Genomic DNA, 25337 nt, shown 5'->3' on the forward strand with positions numbered 1-25337 from the left:
AATTGACTTTATCATGCATTTCGTAAGGAAAAAAATATTCATTGTCTTCTCATTTGCGACTTCAATTTTTTTATCACAAAAATGAAGGTTGTGCTGAGTTGTGCTTTTATCCTATTACAAGGTACGACCGATAAAAAAAATTATTCCTTTAAATTAAAATATTGAATTTACATCATAGATTTTGTGAAGAAAAAAATGTTCATCATCTTTGCATCCGAGACTGCAATTTTGTATCGCAAAAATAAGGGTTGTGCTGAGTTGTGATAGCATCCTAGTAAAATTTAACGCAAATTAATAAACTATTTCTTCAAATTAAAAGATTTAATACAGTTAACCATGGTTTTGGTACAAGGAAAAATGTGTATTACCGTTGCACTCGCGGCTGCAATGTTTAACCTAAAAAATGAATGTTGTGTAAGGTTGCGCCAGCATTCTAGTACAATGGAATGTTAACGAAAAAGAATATTTCGTTGAATTGAAACTTTAATTGAGATAATTATGGACTCAACGATATAAACATTGCAGTCTCGTATGAGAAGGTGGTGAACATTTTTTCGCGTACGAAATCCTTAAAAATGTCAGTTCAATATTTAAATTCGAGAGCATAAGTTCTTTTGATTGGCAGCACGTTGTACTAGGATGCTAACATGACTCAGCACAACCTACATTCTCACAATAATATATTGGCGTCGCGAATGCGAATGTAATAAACATTTTTCCTCATACAAAATTGAATGAAGTTATCAATTTCCTCCAAATTTCTGAGAAATAATGTTTTTTCGAAAGCAATATTTTGGAACCACGTAAAAAAAACTTGGAACAACTCAGAAGAACCATTACAATAGCGATAGCTCGAAAATGTGGTGCTAGATCAACTACTATTTTTTGTGAAATTTGTGAGAATTAATTTTTTTTTAACGCGATATTTTGGAACAGTATAGAACAAACCTTGAACAACCGCCAGAATCGCGATACCTTAAAAGTGCGGTGCCAACTCAAAAATCGGTTTTTTCAGATTTTCTCTGAAAGTTTTATTCTCAGCTCTATGCTGTTTTCGAACAATGTAGAAAAAATCTAGAACAACCTGGAACAACCTTCAAAATTTGTGTCACTTAAAAGTGCGGTGCCAACTTCCTGGAGGTGAGATCAACCTGGGATACCTTCCTTGTGAGTCGACCTCCACAAAACGAAACTCTTACAAGCTGACTGATAATATCAGCAAAACTGAATTCGACACTGGAAGAGACTCTTAATGCCATTGAGGAGTGATCATTTGAGAAAAACTTAGAGAGCACACTAAAGAGAGCAATAATCCTTAGAGTGTTTGTACAAGGAGCTCAAAGAAACAACGAATCGGCCAAGTAATAGAGCAGAAGATAAGTAATTTTGTGATAAAAATGCTAGCAAAATTCAGACTGCGTGCTCTATTGGTTGCTAAAATAATCGAGTTGAAAGATTGATTAATAATGCGTCATGCGCTCTATTACTATACATATATGCGTCTCCCCACGCCTGGCGTATGTTCCCCCACTACTTCACTGTTTTCCCGCGCTCGACCGTTTTCAGTCATCTTCAGGATCATTTTTTATCTATTCCACAGCATTTCGGCACTAAATAAGGATATATGTTTTGACTTGTTTCATTTCTTCTTTAAAAATATTTTCGAAAAATTGAAATCCGACTATTCGTGACCCAACAAGACACTCTGAAAGATAGTGAATTCAAAAATTCAAATCGCAACTGTGCAAAAACTATTCATCCGAAAGCACCTGTGTTATACGCAAATAAAAAACATCAATCACTACTTTTATTCGAAGGGCCTGCGCTAAGACTTTAAAAATAACGGAGTTCTGAATTTTTGAGAAGATTTTTTTGTTTGTTTGGGTTCTACAAAGCTCATTTGCTTCGCATTTTGATTCTTTACAGCTCATCTGTCGAAATAACCAAGATTGCTTCATTGGTTTTGATTTTATAACCAAAAAACTTGAAAGAAAAACGTGATTTTTTGCGTATAAATGTCAATGAAAATTTTAGTGACCATAGTTGCGAGTAGGAAAAATAATAAAATACAACTACAAACTGCCTTTCGTGTGATGGCGTAGTCGGAATTTCACTAGTATCTTTGGCATGAAAAAATGCTCTATTGCCAGGCCTGAAAGTCAATGACTCCGTCTACTCCTGAATTGTTGAAAAACGTGAGGGCCCCACCACCAGATCTTGAAAGCCACTAGCGAGGGAGGGCGGAGGGGAGGAGCAGCGCACGCCATTTAACCAGAACTCAAAGAGATTCTGTTAACGTAACCCGAACAAGAAAGGACAACAAACTTCGTACAAGAAGTAGCAATACAGTAGAACCTCGATTATTGTAGCTCTATTATCCGAACCGAGAAATGCTCTTTTTAGATAGTCTACCGTCCAAACCTGCACGACTTACGTAATCCGAATTTCCGTTATCTTAGACAATAGCGCGAAATTTTTCGATACAGACGATATTGGTGAGCTACAATGTTACAATGCATTACAGATTTATAAACGTGTATCAAGAGATCTTACAAAGTGTCGATCAAGATCAGAAATTAAAAATTCCGATTTATTACAGTTTCATGTTTGTGACATTACTGGTCAAAAAACGAAGCTCTGACTTTTTCCAATTTTTTTAAATTATATATGTCCGAAATAATGTTTCTTCGAGATTGCACGGAGGGAAAAGAATTCTTGAACCAGCAAAATAGATTTTTTTTGGTTGATTTGTTTATGAGATAAAAGAAACACGACATGCTTTGAAACAAGTAGAGAATACATCCATCGTAAACATCAGTATACTAGTACTTTAAACGGCTCATTGGTTCAACTAGGTGGTGAACTTTTTCGCCACGGAAGTAGATTCAAAGATAATGAGGATCGACATACTGCTCTAACCAAACATGTGATCAAAAAAGAACATTCTTTCAACTATGACAATGCAAACATCCTTTGTGAAGAACCCAATTATTATAAACGGTTACTACTAGAAATGTGCAATATTGTAGGACATCCAAATTCTGTTAATCTTAGAGAAGATGTTGAACATCTTAGCAATATTTACAAACTGCTGATGACCGCCCACATATCACACTTTGTTTAATCTTAACTAAGTATATAATTTTGAAGTCCCCACGTTACATGTTTTTACAAATGTTTATACTTGTTCACCTTCACTCTGGTCATATTTGATTCTCCCAACAGTCGTCGTTTACCAGTTGACTCAAACGGTTTAACAAAATTGTTTAGACATGGAGAACAGGGTCATAACGATACCATTACCTTTGTCTCGACATCGTTTAAACTATTTTAACTATCATTAACCCTTTATTTAAACCTTTTTAATATTTTGACTCATACATTGTGAATATACATAGTTTTTTTAATTACTAACTTTCATATCTTTTACACCCACACTTTTAACAATTTGAGAAATCTACAACGTTCACCGTCATCCTATTTGAAGAACCTTCGCTCTCCAAATAGTATTTTATGATTCTGACCGTTGTCTTAATCCTCTTTCTCATAAAATTGAATTACTTTTTAAGTTCTATTACTTTTTAATCATAACAGATATATGATACGTTCTCACTAACCTACAATAGAAAATAACTTTCAATAGTATAACATCTATAGTAATTTATGCCTTACTGGAAAAAATTTTTGTTCTTGACAGTTGAATAAAAAAATTAATCGTTCTGAGGAGGGCCCATATCCGGGCCGAAACGTTAACGAAAATATACGTTATACTTTTCTATGACCGCTCACCAAGACTCACTAATATATTATCTACGAGGTCGAGAATTCTTACCCTTCATATGCACATTCAAAGATAGTTGTAAAACCAAGTAGTCGATTAGGAAATTAGACACAGATAACGTAAAATAAATTTGTAACGTATTACAATCGAAAAAAGCATGTTACCAAGATTCGATTCGTCGAAATCAATAGTGGCTACAAATGAACAAAAACTATTGCCATGTGTTCAATTTATACTTCTACACGTACAACAGTAAATTTTCGGGTTAAATCCATCAAATACCGAGTAAATTCGAAAAAATTTTGAGTTAGCAAAATTATAAATGATGATATCATTCGAATAATACGTTTTGTGCGCTTGAACAACTCTAATATTCAGTGATTGCAAAAGATTTTATTTACAACAAATTTAATCACTTGTTTCAACCATTGAACTGTCGACGAAAAAAACATGAATTAAAACAAGCTCCATTTATTCTGATACAACGATGTCATATTTTCATAACGAAACGGTTAAGGTGCGTTCGATTAGATTTGTAGTCATTCCAATCACACATTTTCTCGATACAAAATTCACATTATTCATAGGAACTCATGCCGTGTTATCAAAAATGAATTTGTAGTCAGCATGATCATTCAAAGGCTTGATTAAATTATATATTAAGTTATCATAAATATTTTGCACGACATAAGTGTTTTGTTGAATTAAGTAACAATTGTGCTAGCCAGATTTGATGTAGCATTTAGTTGAATCAAAAGAATATTACTTGACTCAAATAATACTTTCCCTCCGTGCACTGCACCCATTTTCTAAAATCTGATAAAATTCATAAAATGTGATAACATTTGTGAGCCCTATTAGAAGATGGAGATTTCATCACAGCAAAAGTTGGATTTCAAAAATCAAAGTTAACTAGAAAGTTCTTTATAATATGGGTGCAGGAAAATATATTCACCAAGCTTAGCTCGAAGAAATCAATTGGCGTTCACTGATCACGCCAACTTCATTGAAATGGTGTACGCGCGCTAGCCAAAGTGCTATCTTTTACCGCGAAGAAAAGCCTTCTTAAGTACTCGACGAAAATATTATCACATATTTCTCCCCTCTCTTGATGAAATTGGACAAGTTCCATAAGTTTATAGATTTCAAGAGCTTTCGTTGAAGCTCTATATCAATACGATCGATGCACGGAGAGTCAAAATGTACCAATTTTAATATTTTCAGTATCGTCGAAATCGTTAGTTCAATCAAGACTTTTCGTCGACTTTCAAACCTTAAGACTAGATATATGACAAATTAGGTTAAAAAAAGCTCTTAGAAGCTTATGATGACAGCCCAGGAGAGCGTGTGTAGAGCGCTCGCGCTTGCTCGATAATAACGTAATCTGGTAGTGCGGTATACGATTAAAGTTTGTAAACAATCTATCAGCTGCATGGCACATGATGAGAATGAATGGACAGACAGAATATCAGAGCCAGTGTTGAAATGATTTCAATGACAGAAATAAATCGGTGAACATCATTTGCATCGATTTTTTTTATCTATAATAATATTGCGGCGTAAGAATTGCACTGAATATGGCTTTACTTTCTTGGACACTGATGCCTTTACCTTTAGAGTTATAAGAGCACAGCTGTGGAAGTAGTCGGGGTAATAAATAAGAAAGCATTCGAACGTGCTCTAAATCGTACATGTAAAAATTTGATGATATAAATTTTACCTGAGAGAACAGATGCCTGTCAGATAATCATCTGAAAGCTGTTCTACCAATCAGTCCGACCGCCTGGCGATTAGTTTTGGCTTGATATGCGAGAAAATTCGATTGATACAGAACAGCATGCTTCGTGGGATACATTTTAATTTTATCAGTCACAAATTAACATGCCATGTGTTTGTAACAAGACGTAAGATTAGAGAGTATTAAAATGTGAATTATTGATAGTTCTCATATGAACGACTCGAACGGATACTATGCTGACACACGTAATAAAATAAAACCTGCAGAACCTTCTGCGGTAGCCTGGTTCTTTTTCGTGCAATTCAAATAGTAGTTTGATTGCATCTCATATTAGGGGAATGTATTCAGGAAGCGGTGGCAAAAATATTCGGATTCGTAAACGTGAATGTGGAAAATTCGACAGCTTTCTCGCGCTGTAGTTTTAATGAAGTGTTGAACCTCATTGACGTTAGTTTAGAGAAATGCGTTAAATATACGGAATATAACTACTCCAGTTTATTATTATTACCATATTGGTAACAACGTAATCAGATATGTATATCGTGTGGCGAATGTATTTCACTGCCTGACCCTTCGTTAGACATGGTCGTGAAATCTAACTAGGTAATGAGAGTGTTAATTGGAAAATAGTATTTAATATTGGCGAGAGATTTTACAATCGTATATGGTGATCGGATCAGCTTTCAAATACCTACGCATTAGGGTAAGCCAAAAAAATTAACCAATCGAATCGGCCTAAAAAGGACCCATTTACTGAGAAGAAAATTCTCCAGTTTGAAAAATTTTCTAGCTCAATTGTAAAAGGTGTCGCTGGCCATTTGAAATTTCCCACTTAAATAAAACACGAAAAAAAATTTTCATCAAAAATGCCGTAACTATTGAACCGTTTAAATTAAAAAAAATTTCCAAGCATCTGCTTGCAGGGCATTAAATTCTATAAAAAAAGACTCTGGAGTTGATTTTTTAGACTCCAAATTCGTATTCGAACAAAAGCGGAAATATGCAGTATAGCGTTAATACAAAATTATAATCGAACTTCAACTAAAAATGAAGCACAAAAACAATTTATTTTGCAAGTAGTGCAACTACATCGCTATAAATATTCTAATTGTAACAAACAAAGTTTTATCAACAATTAAAAACAATATTAAAGTGCAATAACAAATAAATGAATGAGTTAAAACTCTACTCCTTTGACGAATATAGTTTATAAACAACATCTTTCACATACCTTAGTTCATTTTAGTTCAAGTTTTTTCATTTAGTATGGATATTTTCAATCGTAGAGCCCTGAAACAGCATATTTCTGGTTTTCTTCGACTTTCACCGCCCATAAGTATGCAAATTTTCGAGTCTAGAAAATCATCTCAGGGGTATTTTTTTTTTTTTTAATTTAACACCCTACAAGAATATGCTTTGAAATTTTTTTTATCTCAAACGGTTCAAAAGTTGGAGCATTTTTGATGAGAAAATTTTTTTTTAGCGTGTTATTTTAATGAGAAATTTCTATTTGCCAGCGACACCTTGCAAAATTGAGCTAAAAATTTTTCCAAAGGAGAGAATTTTTTTCTCAGTCAATAGTTCCTTTTAAGACCATAGATTCAATAGGTTAGTTTTTTTGACGCGGATTTCGCTCGGTAAAGTAAGGTATAACTCCGAAGCGATTAGAGAAGGTAGTAGAGAGAAAAGTTTCAGACAAAAGTTGTTCGTAATTGAAAGATCTACAACTTTGATGATTACAAAAATTTCATAAAAGTGAACGGTTGGGGAGGAAATGGCGAAAAATGAAAAATAGGGAGAAAAAAAGGAAAATTTTTGTCTTTCGGAGGTAATAATTTGAAAAATATTCATGTTAAAAAAAAGTTCCGTTTAAAAAAGTTAGTAAATTTAATTTAGAAGAGAAAAGGTCTCTACAATTTTTTGCTTAACACTAACCGTTCTCGAGATATCGAATTAACAGTAGAACGGGGACGCGGGGTGAAAAATCACTCCAGACCGGTTTAAATCTCGCGGCAAAAAGAAACGGCTTTTCACTTTTTTGTCCTTCTTGGTCGATTTTCCCGGACCCTTCAAACTGTTGGCCAAAACTATTTATTTCTGTTGATTCTTGATCAAAAGACGAAATAACGAGCCCTCATGGAACCCTCAAAGTCGTACTGGGTCCGAGATACGGGCCCTCGAAAATTGGGGTGTTTTTTCACCCCGCGATCCCGGAATAGGTAAAACAAAATAGCGATACCGTTCTAGGGTTAAACGCGTTTTTAGCGAGATGGGTCCAGCTGACCTTCGGAAAACCCCGGATATTAAAATTCATGCTCAGAATGCACCCCCCTATCGATCCCAACAATCCCCAAATTACATAATTTAATATTTATTTAACCCATTTTGAGCGATAATTTGACTGGACTAATTAGGCCCTATTGTACATGGGAATTATAAAAAATATCATTTCAGAGGGATATACCCCCTTAAAATTAACTTCAGCCAATACAAAAAAATACGTATCTCTTATTTTAGCGTACTTAACACTCCTACCAAGTTTCATCAAAATCGGCGGCGGATGCTTCGCGGATGTTACTCGTAAATGTAGCAATTAGGTAGCTTCATAGTGCGATATTAAATACATCATTATGTGATACTAGTGTTCCGAAAGCTCTAGCATTTTTAAATATCTGATAACGGTTCCATCGGTATCAGGCCAGAGCAGTCGTTTTCTGTGAGTTAGTCAAATTTGTTCTATGAAGTCTAGTTCATCTAAAAGATCGAATACTCAGCCAAAACTGTCTTGCGAAGAAGCTCCTAGATTAATTACATTCAAGTCTGGAGAATAAGATATCAGATCAGAAAATGCAATTCAAATGCATTGTCAACGTTAGTTTCAATACCACTCAAACACTTTTTTAATTCACTGGAAAATATTAATTCTGGTGCAGATGCTTTTGCTTGTAGCTTGTAGCATCATTTTCGTTTCGGTCGTTCGTATGAGAACAATTCATTTATCAAGAGACACAGAAGCAAAATAACATAAAGCAATATGATTCAAGTACAAATTTATAAATTTCTTCAAAAGAACTATCTTGATAATACAATATAAACAACGTAAGTCCAGCCACAGCGGTAAAAAAATTTTTTGGGCACTGATTCAAATCGTATAACATAATATATTTGGAGAGATGACAATAGATACTGAATCGTTGATGTGGGATCCGCAAATTATTCATAGATGACTATAGCGACGAAGCGGGATGCTTATAATAATTGATGCTCAGTAAAGATTTTTTGTTTGAGAAAGATACACAGGTGATGCGATGTGTATAGCGAGAGAAGAGAACGATAACCGACGATTTACAGGCGAGAATACACTTAGATGATATACAGATATGATTTTGCAACGATATAGAGAATAGGACATAGATACAAAGCAGATTTATTTTGAGTCGCGACACGGGCAAGCGGGTAGATTTGAAGTAGGGACGGACAAGTAAACATTGCACGCGAGTGTGAGTACGTATGTGATTGCGAGATACTTTTGTTTCAACTTATACGTCGCTACCTTGCCGAAACATAATGAAAGAAGATAAAGTTGTTGTTTAAATCTGTTTTATTATCGAAATTAAGTAAAAATATACAAATTTGTCTTAATTATTGCATTTGTTCAAACTCGTTTAATCCATTACGGAGCTTTTGATGAGGCCAGACGCATAGTTAGTATTGTTGTAAAACCCACGTTTAGTTATAGTGCCTGCGAACAAACGGAATGCTACGATAAAGTCATCTTGGAATAACCATGATTTGGTTCTAAAATGATTCTCCGTATTTTGAAGTTATCAATGTCTACGAAGAGTAGCAAGATCCCCGAAAAGCACCTCTGGTGCAGAAACCTTGCGCTAAGTACATTGCAGTAGAAACTACCAACAAAAATTCAGTTTGCAACTTAGAAATCACCAAATTGACAATGTACATTCAAATACACTTCTCGCAAAAATTAAGGGAACAATAAAATTTTCGAAATTTTTTGGTGATTTTCAACAGGCTGTATTTCAGTGAAAAATGGTCGTACAAGAAATTAAAAAAAAACAAAGCTTTTGAAGCTTGAAGACTCTAGTTTTTGAATTTTTTGGTTAAAAATTTTTCGAAGCACTATTAACCATGCAATCCTTGGATAAAGCACGAAAAAAAAATTTTCAAAATTTTTTACATATTTTTTTTCGCTCTACGGGCATGGAAAAATTTTTCCGAGCTAAACCAATGCATAGGTCGCATAGCCTGTTTGAATGCCAAAGGATCCTTTTTCACTCAACTGCCGACATCTCTGGAGCTACTGGTCGCACAGCGAGCCGAAGGGCAGTTTCTTTTTCTGCAGAAAATTTCCTACAAAAATCTGTCAAGGTTGATGTCAAAAAAAATTTTTTTCCACCTGTAGCGTTAACGTGAAAAAAGAGCAAAAAAAATGCCATTTTGCCTTTTTTTGGATAATCGACTGTATCGTCGTCAATATTGGGGGGAAAGCTTAGGTTAGAAGAAAATTTTACAGCCTAATGTACCCCAAAGGTCCCCCTAAATCGGTAGATCGATCGGTTCAGCGGTTTTCCTGGACCGATTGATTGAAATTTTGAAAAAATTAAGAGAACAAGGTCCCTTAAGAAACAAAAACCTTGTTCCCTTGATTTTTTCAAAATTAAGAGAACAAGGTCCCTTAAGAAACAAAAACCTTGTTCCCTTGATTTTTTCAAAATTTCAATCAATCGGTCCAGGAAAACCGCTAAACCGATCGATCTACCGATTTAGGGGGATCTTTGGGGTACATTAGGCTGTAAAATTTTCTTCTAACCTAAGCTTTCCCCCCAATATTGACGAAGATACAGTCGATTATCCAAAAAAAGGCAAAATGGCATTTTTTTGCTCTTTTTTCACGTTAACGCTACAGGTGGAAAAAAATTTTTTTTGACATCAACCTTGACAAATTTTTGTAGGAAATTTTCTGCAGAAAAAGAAACTGCCCTTCGGCTCGCTGTGCGACCAGTAGTTCCAGAGATGTCGGCAGTTGAGTGAAAAAGGATCCTTTGGCATTCAAACAGGCTATGCGACCTATGCATTGGTTTAGCTCGGAAAAATTTTTCCATGCCCGTAGAGCGAAAAAAAATATGTAAAAAATTTTGAAAATTTTTTTTTCGTGCTTTATCCAAGGATTGCATGGTTAATAGTGCTTCGAAAAATTTTTAACCAAAAAATTCAAAAACTAGAGTCTTCAAGCTTCAAAAGCTTTGTTTTTTTTAAATTTCTTGTACGACCATTTTTCACTGAAATACAGCCTGTTGAAAATCACCAAAAAATTTCGAAAATTTTATTGTTCCCTTAATTTTTGCGAGAAGTGTAAGTACCTGCAGCAATACCTTACCTACGAAATAAAAAAAAATGGTCAGATCAAAATACTTACTACTAAGTACATAACTTATACATAATATGTACATAAAATCAGTATGAAAATAATAAAATTATGTGCGAAATGAAACTTTTTAAATGACATTTATATAGCACGCATATGTTTTGAAAAAAAAAATTCAAAGTACTGCGGAAAAGTTAATTTTAATGCGGTTAGGAATTAAAATGAAAATTCTGAAGTCACAAAATACAAATCTTGAGCAAAGCTTGTGTGTTAGAAAAGCAAAGGGTAAAGAATTCCGAAGCGAAACTTTGGAGGTTTGCACCGAAAGTGTTTTGTGCAAGAGCGGATTTCTGAATTATCCCTTTGAGTTCACGTAACTCTTTAGTGATATCTTGAATTTCTCATTTTAATCCACTGATTACTGTTACAATGACTCGATCAATGCAACTTTCTTCGTTGCGGCAGGCTGCAAGCTGAGAAATTAAGATCACGAGTAACTTCTTGCTCCTGTAGAAGTGAAAATTGGTGAATAGGTACTTCATTTTGACAATTTTCTAATCCACTTATCTGTTTATCACATGTACCACTGAAATTTATTTCAATGAAACTTGGAGATTTCGCAGATATTATAGGCTTAGTTTCTTTTTTTTTTTTGTAACTTGAGGTAATTTTTTTGTGGCTCCAGTTAAATCATAAAATCAAAGCAAAAGTATTATTGATATTCGGTTTTTCTGTTTGAATCGTTTGAGATATGTAATTATAAACACTTCTATTCTAACTTCATTCGGATATACTCCAAGGAACTCGATTTAGGCGATACAAGGAATAAAATATCATAAGCACTAACACAGAAAATTAAAAACAAAGCAAAGCAAAATAGCTCAAGATACCTACAGTAGAATTTTACAGAAGCAGACTAATAGAAATTTACAGATAATCAGAGAAATTCACAAATACGAACGAATTACTTATTCAGCAGTTACGAGGTCGCTCAGACACGGAATGTATTAATTTACTGAAACCATGCAGTCACACGACGCGACGGCTGAATGCAACTGTATGCCGAGGATCATGACTCACATGATTATAGTCCTTACTGATGGGAAGACTGCGTCGATCCTCAAAACGAGGGCTTCACCAAACTAGATGTAGTACTTTAGGGGTCGGTCCGGCACCAGGCCGGTAAGTCGGAAGATGGCAGGTTATGGTCCGCCCTGTATGCCATCCCGACGGCATCCGGGAAAGCGGGTAGCTGTTTTCTTCTTAAGAAGTTGGTCCCTCGGCTGTAGGGAGGACTTTTATGTCCCTGTACGGCGGCAATCGAGGTGATACGGGAGGTTCGGATGGAGCCTAGCCCAGGTGTTTCAGAAGCACACTAAGGTAGCCAGTGTAGTCTTATCGGACCGTTGGTAGACGAAGTCATCAAGAGCTGGAAACGGTAGTTATCGATAGCTGTTGATCCCTCGGTGATCGGTATCGTCGTCGTCTGTGTACCTTGTTAGCTTGCGCCGGAGCGCGAAATGCAGAATTTACAAAGAAAGAATTAGTTAATGTTGAAAGAATGTGAATTCGGAAAAATTGGTGATTTCGAAAAATTAACGACGGAGCCAGTCTAATATTCTTCTCGTAACAAAAATGATTTGCACATCCCCATATCATTCATTAGACGGCTTTGCTTGTCTTACGTGGCTTCTCATCGGAAGCAAGGATTCAAAAGGGTAAACACAACACCTACACATTACAGCCCTCCATATACACAGTGCTTGAAGAAAAGAAACTTCTTATTCAAAGAATTAGTTAATAGTAGTTATTGCTTATTTTGTATCGAGTTTGGTTGGAGAACCCCGCCAGGGATGCGTTTTCTGGAGATTTCCTTCAAATCGTTTGCCCTTGTGACGGCGGATCTAAAACGCCACATTATAAGATATATGCGCATTGAATCATGTATGTAATTACCATTAAAATTACACATTCATACATTCATGCACACAATCATAAATAAGGTAAAATACGCCGTGGAATATTGTTATAGTTAATCAAGTATCACATAATCATAATTAAAATTTAGTAGATTGCAGGAATTAACACGCGTCCGAATGTAAAATTGTCTTTGATAATAACGAGAATAGTTTAAAAATCGTAAATAAATTAAAAATCACTCAGCCCTTTATTTTATTTTTAGCAGCAGCTCCGTGGTATGATCAACCAGGTGTTATTTAAAATTTTAAGACGAGGACAACCACATTTTTTAATGTCGTGTACGTGCTAACTCAGTGATGCGAAGGGTTTTAAAATTTATGATGACGTCGACTGGGTGACTTCGTTTTCTCTTTATTTCAAACACTCGTTGTTATACAATAAGAAGATCTAATAGTGATGACGATGTGTTAAACTTAATGAAATGATATTAACAATGTGTGATAGCCACAAGGCGTCACGTGAGCGACACGATGAAGTAGCATTTATGAGTGTGTCGATGTGCGATGTGCGAAGTGGGATGTGCGAACGAGATTTAGTTAGTCGGACCTTGGGTCTCGAGTCTTGTGTATTGCGAAAGCGCCGAGCGTTAATGAATCGCCTCGACCACTGAAATACATACTTATAGCTATAACGAAAAGACGTTTTTATTTCTCCCGTATGGTTCCTCACAATGATTAGGTGATTTCTACGGGAAATTACAGATCTGTCGGCTTGGTGTCTTCTCGTGAAGTGTTCACATTCTCAGTTGTTTCTCCCGCCTGACACCCAAATATAGGTGGCTGTGTGACGCAAAGTTTCACCGGAACTTTTAAAATCGTGTAATATCGTCACAACACATTGGTTAAATTGACAACTCAGTTTTCATTTGACGAATGAGGTTGTTTCGGCAAAGTATCGAATAGTTGAATGCGTGTCTCGCGACAATCAAAATCGTCCTCACGCATGATCAAAATGACCAAAAATCATTTATGTGACATTTTTAACCTTTATATTTATGTATTTGTGCTTTTTGTGAATTAAGTATTAAAGTAATTAGCAAAAGAAAAAGTTTACAGCCGCAGGTTAACCGAATTAGAGTAATTTTACATAAAAAATAATATAAATACGGCATATGATATTTTTTTGTACTTTTATTGGAAAATATTTGAAATTTTTGATTAGTGTTATTTTTGATCGCTGATATCTTTGAAACGGTTGATCTGAGGAACTTTGATCTTCAGACGTTTTTTGTAGAGCGTGAAATTTTCTACAAATCTCTTTTTTCAGATTGTTGTTACAATGAACCGTTCCAAAGTAATAAAAATTCAAAAATGAAAAAAAAAAATTTCCCGTGTTATTTAAATGGAAAATAAAGAATTAGATAGAGGCAAACCTTCTTATTGATATTAAGAGCTCATATTGGCGCCAAAATTTTTGTTTTTAGATATACTATCAATTTTTGGACACCATAAGAAAAAAAAAAATTCGTCTTTTTTTGAAACACTCTAGTGTGTATAGGCTGAGAGCCAAAGTGTGACTGACTTGAAAGAGTTGAGCGAACTTGAGTGTGTGTGCACAAAGAGTGTGATTGAAAGAATCTACGAGTGTTTGGGTTTCTGTAACGGCGCGTGAGAGTTAAGCTTGATTTTGAACACGACATCAAAGTAAGAAAATCCTTTGATTTTTCAGTGTGACAAGATGTGTTTTTGTAGTGCTGTATTGGCGGAGTAGATGTCCAATAGGTTTTCCATAGATGGTAGCGAGATGTTGGAATAGTCGCATCTTTATACTTCTCTGCTCATACCACCAGCAGTGGCGTAACTAGACTTTACGGGCCCCAATGTAAAACAAATTGATGGGACCCCCTCCCCCCCCTTGCCTATGGAAACAATCGTCGATCGTCGACTTTCGGACAGCAAATCGGTAGTAGACATCTGAAAGCTGGATTTCATCATAAACGAATCAAAACTAAAACTGCAATTAATCTTTAATCTTGAATTACAGTTTATACTTAAAACAATATAGAGCCTGTGGTAAAAAAAAAACATTAAGTTGATATTGAATACAAACACGTCAATACATAGTATAAAATTGCGTGGCACTTTTCATAAGGTTTTCTTTCGAGATTTAGCGCTCGCGAAGTCATCAACGAATTTCGAGACATCCATCTTTTCTGCTCTTTCTGCCTCAATGCTCAGTAATGCTAAATGCAATAGGCGCTCTTGTCCCATAGAATTTCGAAGATACTTCTTTATTATCTTGAGTTTTGAAAACGAGCGTTCCGCAGATGCAACGGTGACAGGAATCGTCAAGAAGAGAAGCAACAAGGAGTAGACTTCAGAGAAACTGGAACTCATATCGTAGAATTTAATGATTACAAGTTGGGCCAATTCTCTGATAGTGTTTATCTTCTCAATTTCCAGTCGTAATGTTTTAATACAAAGTAGAAGCTGAAGTGGCAATGCATCCGATAAGTCGGTCGGATATTCTGCTTGCACCTTCAGAGCATTTGTTTTCGTTTCTTCATCGGTCGCGGAAAGCAATCTCGTGGGTGTTAGGAACGAAAACAGTTCGGCTACTTTTTTCAATCCCTTGAATCTGTTTTTAAGCTGACTGGTGATGATATCAAGCACTCTGTAAAAAACGTTTACCCTAAAACTCGCTTTGGCATCGGCAAACTAGTAATCCTCCGCGAGCTCGTGATGAAACTTTCGATGAATACGAGTTCTCAAATTTTTGAACTCTGTTACAGTGCCCCATTTCTGAGCGATTAATTCCGCTTCGGCTATTGTCCTTTCGAATTGGTTTCGGAGCTCTTTTGCTGTACAGTGAGAAGCCTCGATCTATGCCGTTGCTTAACCAATGTCCAAATCTTTGCGTTGCAATTGCATGGATGCAGCATAAATTACTGAGAGAGTCTTTTCTAGAAGCACCGTAATCACAACGAACTCAAAGTTCTCCATATTGTGTTTTATTCTTGCAGCTTCCGATTTTTAATCCTTGTTACTCTCTAAATTGATTCTGTTCAGCGCCTTCAAAACATCCGAGTAGCTTTGTTTTATATCTATCAATGACTGTAAACGGCCAGACCATCGCGTTGGGTTGAGTGTTTTGAGAGTGACGACCGATTCACCTGTGAACTAAGACAGCAGATCCCAACGATTGATGATGTGTCCAAAAAATACGTAGATACTTTGGAGCACTGCGAAGTGTTTCGCTATCTTTTCGATGCCGTTAACTGCATCATTCACTACCAAGTTAAGGTTGTGAGCAGCACAGTGGACGTATGACGCCTTTGATTCAATTTTCTGTATATGAGCCTGTACCCCGAAATAGGCACCGCTGATTACGCTCGCGCCATCGTATCTTTGTCCTCGACACTTCGTGAGACCCAAGCCATTTTTGTTTAATATATTGCAGGCAGTGGACGTATTGTCAGCAACAGATTGACCACTCAAATGAATAAATTCTAGAAACGTTGCTTTGATTTCGAGTTTTCTCGGCTTTTCATCAGTCAATATACTCACGTAACGGAAAGGGATGCTGAGATGATCTGTTTTCGAAATATCTTGAGTCGTGCCCGCGATAATTGAGAAAAACGGAGCTGCTTTTATTTCTTCGAGTATTTCTCGTTTCAGATGAAACACTGTATTACTTCCTTCTAAATTTGAGGACTGAGATATTTTGTCGATATAGCTGGCAAACTAAGTACCTGACGTAAAGTATCATCGTATTCTACCAATAATTTGACGTCAGATAGGAAGTTCCCATTATACGTTTCGTTGAGATTTTCGCAATGTCCCCTGAACGCCACTGCATTCTTGGCTAGTTTCAGGGTTATTTTTATGATACGCTGCAAAACTTTACGCCAGAAGCTGTGTTCTTTCCTGATCTGGTCTTGTAGATTTTGATCGAGACTTTTGTTCGACAGGCAAATTTCTTTGGCGTAACAAGCTTCCGTGTGTGACGAGTTTTCTTCATGACCTTTGATTTTCTGCGGTCAATTCTGCCAACATCCGTTCCCTGCGTCCATTTCGATTTGTTAGGCGTTCGCGAAAATAACCAACAAGGTTCACAGTAAACCTTATCTAACTTTGGAGAATAGCACAGCCAAGACCGTTCCATTTTAAGACCTGATTTGTTCACCGTAGTGTAATATGAATTCGAAAAAGAACGGTTTTTTTCATTCTTTGGAAACGGACCTCTCGGTCTGCAAGAACCGTCATCGAGAACAAATCTTCTCATATCCCCTGTGATTGCTGCCGGATAATGAGCTGTTTCACTTGAATGTTCTTAAAGAACTAAACTTCCGAGACTTATGGTAGCCTCGTCACAAGTAAGAGCGTCAGGGCTTGCCATCGTTTTCAATTCGCTATATTTCGGTAATATCGAAAACATTGTAATCGTACTTGTTATCGTTCCATCTGCTACCGATGGCGTAGGCGACACACTTAACATATCATCCGACGTAACCGCACTTTTGCTTGCGAAAAACGTCGTCAATTTCAGTGTCTTCGATAAATTTATCTTTGAAAGTTTTTCTGAATCTCTTTCTTTTTCTTTTTGCCGCACTGCTCAAACTTTTTTTATCCATGTTAAAATTCTTATCTGCTGCACCACTGATTATATGAAAATTATGCGTTCAATTTTCTAGAAATCACCGAACATTTACTGATCAGAAATAATTTGAGTTGTCTAAGACTACCACGAAGTTCGCGCCGCGAAGCAAAGGACTAGTCTGAAAGTTTCTTGCAAATAGAAAGCTTAAATTATTATTGTTCGTGCGTACAAATTGGACATTATATTTTCTGAATATTCGATTTAGTGGCTCAAATAATCCTGCTATGTATGGCAAATTAACAAATTGTTCACGATTATCAAAAACGTTAGTTATACAGTTACTATTGTGACCACTATTTATGATTTAATTATATTTGAGCTTTATGTGCTTTATGAGCAAGAATTGGTAGTCATTCGGCAGTAATATTTGGTGTATGAGTTCAAGATTTTTACGGTAAAACTCAGTAATGGATAGTCTGATGGCTCGTTCAACTAGATTACCTATAGTTTGTAACATTCCTATCCTATTACGCACTATCATTTTACATCATGATTAATTCCAATTATAATTCAGAAAATAAATACTCAGGAACTTATCTTTCTTTTTTTCTTTGGCGTTTTACGTTGTTGAGTCGGCCCCGGGTTCCTTTATACTTTATGCTTCCCTCACAGGGTTCATCGCTTTAATCATAAACGTAAAATATACTTGTTTGGAGGGATAAACGAAGATATACATTAAATCGGACTATGTTGCGTCACCAAGCTTACACGTCTTATCCCTGGAACGCGGGTTGACCGACTGACTCTTACCACGGCTCTCTACTAAGCCGTCACAAGTTCCTATTTTATAAGACTTAAGTTAATAGAATTGAAAGTTTAGATAGCGTTGCGACCATGTCTTTTTGTGGTACGAATCCGTTTTCTAATCAAAGTTATACTTGATAACAAGAATATCAAGGAAGTTTTTTTTTCCTTCAGAAGCTACTTCAGTGGTAAATTTTAATCTGTGGTGGAACTTGTTAAAAGCAACTCGGGTTGACTCAACTTTACTTAGAGGAACTGCTGTAAAGATGTCATCAACGTATTAATATTAGAATGGACGATCGAAATCAAGCTGGTTTAACAATTTTGTTTTAGATCGTCTATGACGATATCGGAAAGTACAGGTGAGAGCGAAGAACTCATTGGTAAACCAAAACACTGTGCGGAGCTCGTGTCATTAAATTTGAATAAAGCCGCTTTGAAACAAATTTTCAGAGCTTACGTCAATTCAGTTAATGATATTGGCACATGTAGTTGTAAGTGAAGCCATCGTTTATCTATGACCGCTAACACCAATTCATGAGCAATGTTAGTGAAGAGTGAAATGACATCTAGTGAAATTAAAACATAGTTGTTTGGTAACCTTAAATTTTTAATAGCTTCTACGAAACTGAAGCTGTCATTAGTACGTAAGAGAGGTGGTGTAATATTATTAGAAATCCATGAATATAATAATCTAGCAAGATCGTACGTAGGAGTGTTAATGAAGGACACTATTATGCGCATTGGGAAATCTTCTTTATTGATTTTCGGACGTCCATATCCTGTTTATTTTAAAAATTGTTAATTCCATTGATAACTTCTGGGTGCGCTTGATTTCTATTTTCTAGAGGATAGCACAAGCTATTTGATTCTAGATGTGCAACCAGTCTATTAACCGGAATTGTTTTTTGTTTTCATAAGGAAAACCAAACTTTGGTCTTAATTGTAAGATGTCCGCTACCTTATTCGGAGTATTGACGTCACTGAGGTTAACTAGCTATTTTGTACGACTATATTTCTTATATTGTGTGAGTCTGCTGTTTTGTGTCTAAATTAGGTTATTAAGTTTTCCTATTATCATGCGAAAGTTCGATTTTGCGCATGCATTTGCGTTCGCAAAGTACCACTTTTCCACACGTTGACAAGAGCGTGCGGGAATGCAACCGAGCGAACGGGGATGTAGCTGAGCGTGCGGGAATGTATTGTGACGGGTTTTGAGTCCGCACTAATTAGGTGGAAGGGAGGAACAATTAGAGACGGGGTGAGGAAGTCGAGACTGATCGAGTAGGTAAAACTTTGTGTCTGTATTTGTGTGGGGAGCGTACATGAGTTGCGATCGGGGGGGGAGTCGACTTAAAACTACAAAAGATTATTACAGTGGGGTTGTAGACAATAACGGTGGCTGATCACGCCTCAGCCCTTAGCGTGACTTAATTCTAACTTACTGGTACGCGCGCGGGGGGGGGGGGGAGGGGGGGGGGGTGTAGGGTGACGGGGAGTGTGAGGTAGAAAGGGTCGGTATTGCGGGGGGAGGTGGTGTAGGGTGACGGGGAGTGTGAGGTAGAAAGGGTTGGTATTGCGGGGGTAGGTGGTGTAGGGTGACGGGGAGTGTGAGGTAGAAAGGGTAGGTATTGCGGGGGGGGGGAGATGCAGATTGGCGGTAGATTGCAGGCTAACCTGGTGTCGTCGGCGTGTATGTGTAACGGTGTCGAGTGTGGTGTCTGTGTTCCTGGTCTCCTCGGCCTTGTCGTTCTCTATCTCTTTCTCTCTCGTTCTCTCTCTCTCTTCCTCGTTCTTTCTCTAGTCACGTCTATCCTGCAGGGGTAAGGTGCTGTCGTACTGCTGGTTGACGCTCGGCTCAGCCGAGCGTCGGTGGGCTTCGGTTAACTTCGGGTGTTTCCCGACGGGACGGGACTCACCCGTTCGGCTCTTCCCCGCGGGTTTGGGGTTTGTTGTGACTTGCACTCTAGGTGCAACGTCACAGTATAAGAGTATACGAGCGATTCCAAGGTATATACGCGCGCGCCATCTCTGCAGCACTCTCTTCGCATTAACACGTGCGAGAGATACTTTGATATCAAATGCATCAGAGTCATTAAAAAATATACCATTTCATTTTGTAAATTGTCACATTACGATAAATATTAATAATAATTGAAAATAATAAGTAAATCAGATTTTTCTTAATTTAATAAATTTATAATAGTTGTATAATTTGTTTTTTTTTTGGGCGGGGGGGCTTCGCCCCTCCGAACCCCCCCGTCGCGGCGCCCCAACGCCACCGTTCTATACGTTTCAACTATTCGAAATAATTGTAGTGGTCGAACTTTGCGCAACTTAATAGGAAAAATAGTATATGATACTCGTGCGCACGTAGGTCACCCCGCACATCGTAATGTACTATTTGCAATTCTGGCTAGTAATGTTTAAATTTGGAACCTGACTTAGATGAATCAATTTTAAGTTATTAAATGCCATTTTGGGAATCCTTAGGTGTGCGGGCAGTAGTTGTAGGTTCTTGTATCGTAAATGAAAGACCGTGTCTATGTGTCCGTTACCGTGTGTCAGTAATGTAGAAGATTTATATCCAGAAACAGCCATATTATACTAATGAAGGTTGTGCCCGGCATTTTTACTGATTTTACAGGAAAGATTAACGAAAAGTTTTTCATTATAATATGATTACGGTACTTGGCGGCTTTTTTAAAATATTTTAGATGATTTTATTCCGATATTTATTTACCAACTCGATATTATAAAAGTCTAATGTTAGGATCGCACTTTTTTCACTTCATCTCTCACGTCTTAACAATTTATGTTGACCACTATCTGGTAGAGGTGCGATTTCTTGAATATCATGCCGACTATTTCTCGAAGCATCGCACTGTTGGTCCATTAGTAACATTAGCGAGAGCAGTATCTGTAGAGACGGGTGCTTCTGAATTACAAGCGTTGTTCGAATCAGCAGACTGTGGTATTTCAGTGACTGCAGAAGTTGCAAAAATAGTGTCAGGGAAAATTTTAGGTCAAATGGGTGTATAACTGTTGCTTGAAATCCCCAGATTACTAAATCTAATCAACAAAATTTTGAATAAGCTATATTTACGAGCTCTGCGATGTCATAGTTGGAACTTTTCAATCCATGATTCTTTCCAATCTACAAAGCACAGGCATTCGCGTATATGCAACACTGAATGGTTTTATCACAGTTCGATGAACTGGCTGCAGTTTATGGGTTGTATGAGATGGAAAACTTAGCATGCGTACATGATGCTTTCATGCGTACGAAATAAGTGACTTTGTGACTGCAATGGCCATCTACTACCAGTATCACAGGGTCTTGTTTTGTAGGATGCACACGTTCCATAACGTTCTCGAGCCAATGAAGAAAAATATTCCTATCCATCCAGACTTTAGACCGAACGATCCCTACACTTCAATCTGGGATGTTCATCATAAGTCGTTGAATCGTCCTATTGCGAGAAGAGAAGAAGAGAGGAGGGACGAAATTTCCGATGACACTCATACAGAAGATTACCGTTACATTGCGAACTCTTTCTTCAAATGTTAATTTTCCAACTTGCCGTTTTCCCTTGGCCAATATCACTTAAATATTCGTATGAACGCACGTGACCCCTGCCTCGCCAGCGTTAAATATTCAAGTTCCCCGAATCCAAACCTAACTTTCAAGACTCTCCACTAGTTGTAGGGCTAAGTTTATCCAGATCCTTCACGTGACTCACTAATTCCCTTTCGAGTTCTGGTAAAATGTGCACTCATACGCATTGGCCTCTTCTCCTCTTTTGGTTTTTTACAGCCCATCTTTTGAAGAACTCCGTAAAATAGCATATATTTTAGCTGCTTCTTTTTCTCTGATTCGTACGACCCGACAATAGTGATGCAAGCTACTCGATTTTTACTGTTTATGGAAATATTCGACAATAAAACAATCACCTACTTATTCAACGTAAAGTTGTACTCTCGTTTTTGAGACATCATAACCTACCTTTTAATAATACAAAACCTTAATTCTGCTGACCTCTTCTCTTCACCAGCCAATCGTGGAAATTATCTTCGACGTGGTGTGATTTGACAATGAGCACAAAAATTACGAACGTGATCACTATTAAGACAGTTCTCGGCAGTTAGGAGGCTGCTCAGCACATGATAGAGCACCAATTTACTGATCTGCAGCATTTTCATCTACCATAAGATAACTGAACTAGTTGGTGGTCGGGGGTACCCGCTGTTCGGAGCTATCCGACTCTCTCCTACTGCTTCGTATCAGGAGACTTGCTGAAGAATCGACCCAGATTTCTAAAGTTCAAGTTCTATCAAATTCAACAATCTTATTCGTTGATCGGTTGTTCAAAAGCAAAAGAATTTTACCGTTACACTTAAAGTGGTCCCTGACAACAGTCGTGTTTCTTGACCAGCCTTGAGCACGATGATACATATTTGGATTGCGTTCACAAAAATCTCTTGCCGCAGAAACCTTAATACAACTAAATCTGTGGTGATTATAGTTAATCTTACATCCAAAGCATAAACTATTATTGACACTCAAAAAACTACATAATTCAGTCTTACGTTTGAAAAGAAAGCAGGATAACCGCATCTAGAAGCTTATCGTAACGTTGATGTCGGCTGTCGCAGAACGCTGATTGTCTATTGGTGTTGTTGGTGCTCCCTAATTCGTCCGTGGCATGGTACAACTTTGGGATGCAGTAAAGTGCTAGTGTTTTGCGGGGAGGCTTCGGCTCGCTGGCCAACAGCGGGAATCCGCCTTGGTTCCTCACTGCAGAGCTTTACGTTGGCGCTTACTCCGTAACCATGTTGGTGCTCGCCGCTTTCTGTAGTTGCCATATGTCCATCGATTTTCCCCCAACAATGTCACCAGGTTACTCATCATGTGATTGCCCTAAATTCGTCAGCGATTAAAATGTTCAAAACTAAACAAAGACTTTGTAATATCTTATTTGTCAGTCCGTGAAGTGTCCCTGCACTGAGGTTTGACTCTTGTCTTTGCGGTTTTGTTCCACTTTATTGACAGCTCTTATTGCAAACCTCTGATTTGGGTTCCGCCTAGGGTTCGGAGAGCCGTTTGTAATTAGCATTAAAAATGTTACATTACAATGCACTTAAATAGACGTGAAAAAGTGCTCAGGTCAAAGTGAAATTTTCAAGCTAAAAAAATTTTCAAATTGATTGTTCAGATTAAGATAATGTTTGTTAAGGTATGTGTTTATCAAGTTAAGGTGTAAAGTTTTTATTGTTCACGACGGTGAAAGTGTAAATGGTTTTCTAGCAAAAACAGGGTGATTGGTAACTTGTGGTTATCGTTTACGTAAAGAAAGTGGGCAGTTTGTTTAAAATATCAGGGTAGGTCAAGTTTAAGAGTAGGAGTTCTACGTAAATGTATTGGGTCGGGGGAGGGACTAAGAATGGTTTAAGTATTATGGTTCTTGTGTATAAGTCTGGGCTTTGTAGGTCAGAATGAAAGCCAACGACACAATATATCCAAGATTTCTGAAGTTCCCATTGAAACTCATAAAACCTAATAAAAACTTTCAAGTGGTCGCTTGCACATTCAGTGGCTAAATGTGGATACGAGTTTACAGAGAAGAAAATCTTTTGAATGGAGGCTCCTGAAAAAAGAGGAAAGGAGTGATGAATACCGGTAAAAATATTTAAACGGTCGGGTTACGAACTGCGAATGATAATAATTGCAAAATGTTACGAACAAATTGTAGTCAAAACTAAACAACGAAAAATTATTTACAATTCTTTGTTGAATATCTGCAAATTAGTCTAGACAGATGAAATGAGAATTTTGAAATATTAGTAAGCTCAACATTAACAAGAATGAGGCACAATTATTACGATTGAATTGCGGGGTAAACTGCGTAATATACTCAAGAAACGTTATGATAACATATTCTCAGATGTCACCTCCAATTTCAGTTTCTCCTATTCAATTGACTGAAAGTATTGAAACATTATACGGAGGGTTGCTTTCCACTTTAAGTCGACAATATGGCTATACCTGAAATAAACGTGTGGTTTGTCATGTATAGGTAATCACACCGTATAATACATACTCTTCACTTTACGGTTAACCTGATGTTTTTAATAATTTACGCAATGTAAGTGTAAATATTTTATTTTCACTTCCGTTCATCGAAAACCTTATATTCGTATTATTGAGGTTGAAATCACTGCCTGGTGAGCAACAAATTCAAGCCCGCCTTAATCTGTATCTTTTTTAGTTCTTTTTTTTTTGTTTACTTCCTTTTTTCTAGGATGTTCTGTGAATAATTTTCAAGATATTACGGTCTCAGATAGGTCCGAAGTCTGGCTAAAACGTGACAAAAATTGAACACTCATTCATACAAACTTTTCCACACACTTTGATTCTGACATGTGGTCTCTAATCTCTCCGTACAGAGCTTCCAATCGGAACTTCCCTGGTCGGAGTGTCCGAACAAATATTTCCAGAACGGATCCTACGCTTCAGAACCTGAATGCTTGGTGAGTTAGATAACGAATATATTTGCACGTTTGAGCACTTAATCAATTATGCGTAAAGGCGTTCCTCCGATTAGATTTTATAATTCAGAAATGCCTCTACGAATGAGTTGGTTTTTATGATACAAAATTTATAGTTCAGAGGGTGAGGGTTCAAAAACTTAATTGACAAGGAAGGTTACCTTTCTGATGCTATGAAACATGGGTTATTCTTTAATTTGTTGTAATCTGTAGAGCTGCTTGAAATATATGAATATCTTATAATGGATTCAAATATCTTCCAAACATGAGGGAGTTATCAATCTTTTCCATGTGTTCTGTGAATTATACAAGATAGAAAAAAAACTTCAAATGTACGGTCGGTTTAATTTTATGTGACCTATCGCAAGCAATTATTTGTTTGCCCGTACTCACAAGCCTTCACCCTCTTGATAATAGATATTTAAAAAAAGATTTCTTTGTTTCTGTACGACATTCAATTTGGATAGACCTATTGGCTATCAAGCCAAATAATAAACAAATACGATGACCATCATAGTTTGTTTAGAAACAGATTGTGAGAATTATGTAATTCCTCTAGT

At 36.9% G+C, this 25337-nt stretch overlaps 1 protein-coding gene across 1 annotated transcript in view; it reads left to right on the forward strand.

Moving 5' to 3' along the window:
• The window catches only part of LOC124175102 (sodium-dependent neutral amino acid transporter B(0)AT3), a 554844-nt gene that overhangs the window by 153373 nt on the left and 376134 nt on the right, over positions 1–25337 (forward strand). Inside the window, exon 8 of the mRNA XM_046555003.1 lies at positions 24676–24759. Coding sequence (XP_046410959.1) covers positions 24676–24759 — 84 coding nt within the window. The remainder of the gene's footprint in view (positions 1–24675; positions 24760–25337) is intronic.

This window comes from Neodiprion fabricii, chromosome 2, assembly GCF_021155785.1.
Source record: "Neodiprion fabricii isolate iyNeoFabr1 chromosome 2, iyNeoFabr1.1, whole genome shotgun sequence".
NCBI classification, from domain to species: Eukaryota; Metazoa; Arthropoda; class Insecta; order Hymenoptera; family Diprionidae; genus Neodiprion; species Neodiprion fabricii.